The following is a 7,344-nucleotide window of genomic DNA, read 5'->3' as shown; positions in this document are numbered from 1 at the left end:
CCTTAGATGATGACTAACTGGAGTTGTGGACATTCACATGCCTGGCAACAACCCAAATGGTTACACCATCATCCAGCATGCCAACAGTGTTTGTTTTGTTGTTTTTTAACATCTGTAGCATCATACCATCTAAATAAAACTGCAATTTAAGGTAGAGTTTTACAGTCACTGGTCAAAGGACTCTCTGTGTACTGGTCACACTATCTGATAATTAATACCATACTTGATTAGGGTGTGAATTAAATCAGTGGTTGAGAATTTGTCAGCAGTGCAAAAACCTTTTGTACATAACTGGCTAAATCGAACACTTTTCAACCATAAGAATAAAAATGGTTTTTGAAACTTTTTCTCTGAGTCAGAAAAGAAGAACTTTGGCAATATGTGTTGAATTTCTGTTGAATGCAAATCAACAGCATTAGATCGCTTTTATGATATTATAATCTGCCTTACTGAAGGAGGATCAGTGTGAGGTGCAGATTCAGAAGTTAGATTCTAAACTTCAAACTGTGGACTTAAATTTCAGTGAACTAACTCAGCGGTTGAGAATTTGTTCAGCTGAAACAGTTTTTGAGTACAACTGGTTAAATTTAATGTTTTCCAATCAAAAAATAGAACTTACTTTTAACTTTTACTCCATTTGCATGCAATGTGTGAATTTCTGTTCCGTATAAATGAACCAAATGAGGTAAGTTTTCAAAAAACTACTGCCCCAGGTTTTTAAAAAACATCCAGACTTTCTGTATTCACATTACTAACCATTAATGTTTGTTTTTTCTTTAAAGTAAGACACAGTAGATGCACACAGAGAATTCAAATGCATAAAACTGCATGTATTGTGTTTTACTTCATTTCCTCTTACGTTCTGTAAACTTTGGCATTTTAAATCTTCCATGACACCAAATAACTTCTAGTAATTTCAGTGACATTTTGCTATTTTCTGCAGAGCTTTGTGTCACTAAGTTTAGGGGAAATAAAGTTGAATTTAAACAGATGCAGTTTAGATCTCCAGCAGGTCTGACTGCTGTGAGTTTTTGGCTTATTTGGTAAAGCGAAGAAATAGTTTTTGTAGTGTTTTTATATTTCTTTAATGTGAGACAGTTAAAACAGGTGTTGTTCTAGAAATCCAGGTACTGTTTTGGCATCATATTCACAAAAAGGTTTGCAAATGCAGTAAATTATTTGGAACAGGTAAAATAAAATTGAGCTGGCAGAAAGATGCCAACCAAATCATGCCTATTAAATATTCAGAATCACATTTGCTTCTTTGGAAACCTGCTCATTCTTTGTATCTGGCTGATCCAAAAGTCAACATATCCTCCAGGAAAACAATAGAGGGCCGAGCTGCTCATAACTACAATCACTAACACACAGAAAGCAAGCAATCATGACAAAGCAAAAATGATGTAAACAGATAAAATTAGCTTTACTAAAAGAGGGATCAGTGTGAGATGCAGTGTCAGGGGTTAGAATCTAAGTTTCAGCCTGACCCACCTCTCTTTGCCAGGTCTTTGGCTGTTTCTTTGCCGATGCCAGTGTTGGCTCCAGTGATCACCACAGTTTTGCCATCAAGCTTTTCAGCAGAGGACCAGGCACGCCGGAAAAGTGTTCTATGAAAATGAGAAATCTCTGTGAATGTCTCAACCAGCAACATGGATATGACAATAAAACATACTTAGAAAAACAAATGTGATCAAACAAAACCAACCTCAAAACATTGATTAACATCGTTTTTGAGCCATTAACTTTATAATTTAGGTCATTATCTGAGAAAATCAGGATTTAAAAATGTCACCTGAGCAGAAATGCAGTAAAACTACATCATTTGTTCAGACGTTTGAAGAATTTCTTGATGAACAATTTTCTCACCTTGGCATTTTTCTTTATTACAGCACTCAGGTCGACTGCAGTAACTCCTCAAAGCCTGAAAAAAGGTGTACAGTCAGATTTAACACCACATTAAACCTGCAAATGTCTCCAAAGAAGAGTCTGGAGCCACTTCTTGACAGCTCAAGAAGTTCAATTTGATATGCTGACATTTCAGCCAATCAGCTGCGACTCTGTTAGTTGTGGGCAGTGTTGATTGGTTAAAGGTAAGGTAGAGCCCGCCCTTTGTGGTTAATGAATGTGAATGTGGGCTGCACTGGAGACGAGGGAAGTCTGGAGTTAGGCAAGATATGAGTAAAAGAAGTGACGTAATTTAAAATTGTAATTAATTATTTAACAATCAGTTCTTAATAATTTTTTTGCAACAATAACAATATATTAGCATATGAGTGTTTTTCAAATTTCACATTAATTTACTGAAATATTCATTTCAATTTTAACTAATTGGTGTCTAATTCCTGGATAAAGCAGCAGCCCCTTCCTGATGTCCAAGGTTCAGTCAATAATTAATGTCACCAGTGACGGTTCCACTTGCATAAACCGCGTGTCTTCATTTAGGCAAGGCAGGTTTATTACCGTAGTACAGCACAATTCGTACTCGAGGTAATTCAAAGTGCTTCACACAAAAGTGTAAGAAAACAGATAAAATCAGTCCACAGAACATAAAGACAAGTATTAATTTATTGAATTAAAAGCAAAGAGGCAGATAAACTCAACCCATAAAAATATAAATAGAATCACTAATCATTTATGTACCAGCCACACCCCCACGCATGATGCCAACAAGGATGACACAGCAAATAACGATAGTAGTGGTAGATAGCAACAGCTTTATTCTTTCACTACAAACTGATGCAAGGATCAGTATGAGATGTAGGTTCAAAGTCAAGGCCCCACTGGCAAAAATTGTTGCCGAAGTGCATCACTATCATTTTCAACTCACAATAAAAAATCACAGAGGTAATGAAGCAAATTTTTCCACTTATATGCTAGTAGAAGACTTAGACAAAGGTTTTGGTTTAAAAAAATAGTTTCCAAGTGTTTCCTGTCACATGACATCATCTGCTTCCTGCTCCTTCCGGCTGAAGACATGGTGAATGCAAATCCTCCTGGAAAGAGGTCGTTTTCATACATTTCTTATGATCCCCCCCCAACATATTTATAATTATTTAATCATTCAAGTATAAAGTATTTCTGTTCTATTCTATTCTCGTGCATAACAGTATGACAACGCTAACAACATAACTGTCAGAAACTACAGGCACAGAAAATCCTTTCGACACAGACAAGAACTTGGTCCGAGTCACTGAAATATTCCACCAGTATCAATAAAATAACCTTTGCACAGCTTTTATCAAAATGAATAGAACATTATTTAGGCTCTCAGTAAATTACATACATCAAGATCATAAACTTTACACAAAATATACGCTTACATTGATTAATTACAGCTATTGTGTAAAACATACTAATACAATTGTTGGAAAAATATAAAACTGAATGCAAGTGTATGAGGTCATTTGAAACTTATTTCCTGGCAGGCAGTAGTGGTGAAATCAGATCTATTGCAGCATTTAGCAGAGAAAGACACTAAAGTTTATCTTGTCAGGCTCCAGCCTCCCTGCGACCCTAGTGAGGATTAAGCGGTGTATAGATAATGGATGGATGGATTTTCTTGTCCTTCCAGGTTGGTTTATTCCCATGTAATGGAGAGCATACGGCAGCTCAGCTCCCACAGCTTCTGCGCCATGTCGTCATCTTGTGCAGCAGAAGAGGGGCTGGTAGGAGCACAGTCACTGCAAGCAAGGACACATTAGATAAATAACTTAAAGTATAGATTGTCTCTTTCATGCATTCAGTGTGATTCTGCATGACTCAGTCTGGGAATCCTCAAACTTTTTTCCATGAGTAGATTTCAGTACCATGTTAAGAAGCAATTCTTTACCTATGATAGTTTAGTTTTGAACAAGGCTGGTGTATACTGCCTTTCATCTGCAAGTTGACATTAACAGTAGCTGATTTTTCTAAATTCGTAATTATATATTATATGTGTATATATTCAGATATTCTAATTCAACTGGCCTGTGAGAAAACTAGACCTCTGCTCCTCCTTTTGGCTCCAGGTAGACATAGAAAAATCTAGTCCATTATGGGAGACTCTGTCCAATCACAGGTCTTTGAGAGAGAGTGTGTGTCATTCTTATTGGCTGTTTTTCAAATGGAAAACCTGATTAAATGGTGGAAATTTCTTAAAGAAAAGGTACTACTCCAGCATTGACAACAACTGTCTCCACACCCAAGCAACCCAATGAAACCAATGACTGATTATAAAATAGACAAAAAGCCAAAAAAAAAGACTAAAAGGCAATCTGACAATAAATGCAATGAAAGACATGTCAGTGTCGGCGATGGAGAGAACTTTGTGATTGCATTGGCCTTAAGTTGGACTCCAAGTTTGTTGTTTTTCTCTTGGATGGATAAGCTGCTGTCATCTCAAAGTCCCACAATTTTGCAAAGAAAAGCAGGACATTAATTCTCATAGAATTGCTGCTATATGATGGCATTGGGATCACAGACATATAACTAGTGGGGCTGCTCATTACTGAATTTTGTAACATTATAGAGTTAATGACAATAGAAGTCAGTGTATGAAGCATGTGAATATATACGTGCTTATCTGGTTGGAAGGGAGGAAAAAGCCTCAGGAGCAGGGCTGCATTTTCAAATCTAGTCATTTTGTTTTCCCACCTTTCCTGATTTCTGCCTACGCTAGCTTTAAGCAAAGATGCTGTTGAAATAAATATATAATGCAGTGAAATTAAATGTCTGTGTGCTGTACTAAAAGTGTACCTGTAGTATTGACCGGTCTCATTTGCCAGTGATGGTTCCACAGCGCAGTAGATTGATGTCTGAGCTCCCTGGGCAGGGTTTTTAAAGAAAGGCTTGGTTACCATCATGACAACATACAAAAAGCCGCTGACGTGACGCTGCAGATCGGTCTTAACAGCACCAGGATGGAGAGAGTATGTTGTCACACCTGTGCCTAAAAAAATGTAAAAATGAAATGAAATGAAATGAATGCTGCCAGATGCTCCAAATATGGATAAAATAACAGCAATAAGGGGGAATAACACACCCTCTAGCCGTTTAGCCAGTGAGCGGGTGAAGAGGACGTTGGCCAGCTTGCTCTGGGAGTAAGCTTTGATCTTGTCATAACTCTTCTCGCTGTTGATGTCGTCCAGATTGATGGAGCCCCAACCATGAGCCACGGAAGACACAGTGACGATCCTGGCTGGTGCTGATCTTTTAATCAGGTCAAGCAACAAGTATGTCAACAGGAAGTGACCTGGAAAGGAAAGAAAAATAGCTTTCAAACTCAATTCTGTTTTAGAGAACAGAGAACAGATACTGTGTAAGTACTGTAACCCAATTTCTAATGTCTTGAACCTAAAAAAAAGACAACAGAGGATTCTCATAGTTTAGTTTCACCAAGCTGCCTGTCCGTCTTGCATTCCATTTTCCTATCACTTGTGAACAAGACCCTGAGATACTTAAATTCCTTTGCTTGGGGAAGCAACTCCTCCCCAACCCGAAGGGAGCAATGCACCGGTTTCTGGCAGAGACCCATGGTCTTGGACTCAGAGGTGCTGACTCGCATCCCAGATGCTTCACACTCAGCTGCAAACTGTTTCAGTGCGTGCTGACGATCATCTGCAAAAAGCAGAGACGCGACACTGAGGTCCACAAAATGGACACCCTCCTCACCCCGGCTGCACCTTGAGATCTTGTTCATGACCACCACAAACAGGATTGGAGATAAGGGGTAGCCCTGGTGGAGTCCAATACCCACTGGAAACGTGTATGACTCTGTGCCGAGAATGTGAACACAGCTGTCACTTTGGTTGTTCAGGGACCAAATAGCTCGTATCAATGAGCCCGGTACCCCATACTCCCACAATACTCCCAACAAAGCAGTCATAGGCCTTTTCCAAATCCACAAAACACATGTGGGCTGGTCGGAGCCTCCCTTTCAGCACCATAGAGGAAGCTTTCCCAGGGAGGCTGAGAAATATAACACCCCAAAAACTGGAACACACCATCCGGTTCCCATTATTAAAAATGGAAACCACCACCCTAGTCTGCAACTCCACAGGCACCATCCCTGATGCAACCAGAATTTACCCATTTGACCACAACTCTTAACAGCCGCTTCTGCAATGACGACTTTGAACATGGTCCACTCAGATTTCATGTCACCAACCTCACTCGGGATGCAGGAGAAAGATTTCCGGAGGTTGGGGTTCAAAAACCCCACAGAGAGGGCCCTCCGCCAGACATTCGTAGCTCGCCCTCACTACACATTTGGGTTTACCAGGTCTGTCCAGCAGTTGATCAGTTGACAACTCTGCTCCTTTCTCCACCCCAGTGTCCAAAACATACGGCCGTACTTCTGATGACATGACGACGAAGTCGATCATCGACCTTTGGCCTATGGTGCTCTGATACCAAGTACACTTATGAGCTACTTCATGTTCGAACATGTTGAGTGTTATGGCCAATCCATGACGAGCATGAAGTCCAATAACAAAACATCACCTTTCAGATAAGGCAAGCCGTTCCTCCCAGTCACCCCCTTCAGCTTTTTCCATCACTGCCCACAGGAGCGTTGAAGTCACCTAAGAGAACTACGGAGTCCCCAGGTGGCACTCCTTTCAGGACACCACCCAGAGACTCCAAGAAGGTGCTCCAAACTGATGTTCAGTGCATAAACACAAACAACAGTCAGAGTTTTCCCTTTGGCACCTGGCGTTTGCGGAGGGCCACCCTTTTGTTTTTTTGGGTAGTCCAACAAAGCAGCGATCAGCTGAGGGCTTGTGAGGATCCCCACACTCACAGTGATGTTTCACATCCCTACATCCAGTGTACGCCTCCAAGACAATCCACCGGTGATGGAGGTATCCCTAATTTCAATTGTAATTGATTTTATCATTTACCCATGTGATTGACGCCGATCTGCGTCTCAAAGCCGTCTGCAGTTTTCCCATAAGGACAAATCATCACGCCAGCGTTGTTGATGAGGATGTTGAGTTTTGGCTCATCTGTAGAAAAAAAAGGAATGAGAGGTTAAACTTTGTGCCTTTATAGTACCTTCACGTGCAGCGTTTTCTAAAGAAGAAATGATTTCACCTCTGTTGATGGCTTCAGCAAATTCTCTTATGGACTTGGTGTCAGACAAGTCAAGTTTCATGCACTTGACATTGTCGCTGCCTGACGTTTCTATGATTTCTTTCAAGGCCTCCTGTCCTTTCTCCATGTCCCTGCATGCGATGATCACCTTTGCCCCTAAACAGAGAAACAACAGATTATACAACAGCCTGGACAATGTGTGTGTAAACATACAGAGTATGTGTGTGCATGAGTGACAATCAAGAAATATAAAAGAGTTAATACAATAATATT

At 40.2% G+C, this 7,344-nt stretch overlaps 3 protein-coding genes and 1 long non-coding RNA gene across 4 annotated transcripts in view; 1 reads left to right on the top strand and 3 right to left on the bottom strand.

Moving 5' to 3' along the window:
• The window catches only part of LOC103367310 (retinol dehydrogenase 12-like), a 22,404-nt gene extending 20,493 nt beyond the window's left edge, over positions 1–1,911 (bottom strand). Inside the window, exons 1-2 of the mRNA XM_008295302.1 lie at positions 1,867–1,911; positions 1,492–1,607 (exon numbers count right to left, since the gene is read on the bottom strand). Coding sequence (XP_008293524.1) covers positions 1,492–1,607; positions 1,867–1,874 — 124 coding nt within the window. The 5' untranslated portion in view covers positions 1,875–1,911. The remainder of the gene's footprint in view (positions 1–1,491; positions 1,608–1,866) is intronic.
• LOC103367299 (retinol dehydrogenase 12-like) overlaps positions 1–7,344 on the bottom strand; it is a 32,892-nt gene that overhangs the window by 13,210 nt on the left and 12,338 nt on the right. The gene's annotated exons all lie outside the window — the stretch shown is intronic.
• The window catches only part of LOC103367297 (retinol dehydrogenase 12-like), a 15,927-nt gene that overhangs the window by 4,774 nt on the left and 3,809 nt on the right, over positions 1–7,344 (bottom strand). The window contains exons 3-7 of the mRNA XM_008295280.1: positions 7,072–7,227; positions 6,879–6,983; positions 5,021–5,230; positions 4,735–4,927; positions 3,556–3,680 (exon numbers count right to left, since the gene is read on the bottom strand). Of these exons, the coding sequence (XP_008293502.1) occupies positions 3,578–3,680; positions 4,735–4,927; positions 5,021–5,230; positions 6,879–6,983; positions 7,072–7,227 (767 nt within the window). The 3' untranslated portion in view covers positions 3,556–3,577. The remainder of the gene's footprint in view (positions 1–3,555; positions 3,681–4,734; positions 4,928–5,020; positions 5,231–6,878; positions 6,984–7,071; positions 7,228–7,344) is intronic.
• LOC103367298 (uncharacterized) overlaps positions 2,558–7,344 on the top strand; it is a 9,540-nt gene continuing 4,753 nt past the window's right edge. The window contains exon 1 of the long non-coding RNA XR_520718.1: positions 2,558–2,761. This is a non-coding gene — a long non-coding RNA (uncharacterized LOC103367298). The remainder of the gene's footprint in view (positions 2,762–7,344) is intronic.

The sequence above is a fragment of the Stegastes partitus genome, unplaced genomic scaffold, assembly GCF_000690725.1.
Source record: "Stegastes partitus isolate 25-593 unplaced genomic scaffold, Stegastes_partitus-1.0.2 Scaffold1036, whole genome shotgun sequence".
In the NCBI taxonomy this organism is placed as follows: Eukaryota; Metazoa; Chordata; class Actinopteri; family Pomacentridae; genus Stegastes; species Stegastes partitus.
The sequence above is the reverse complement of the archived record's forward strand: the minus strand, read 5'-3'. Positions and strand labels throughout refer to the sequence as shown.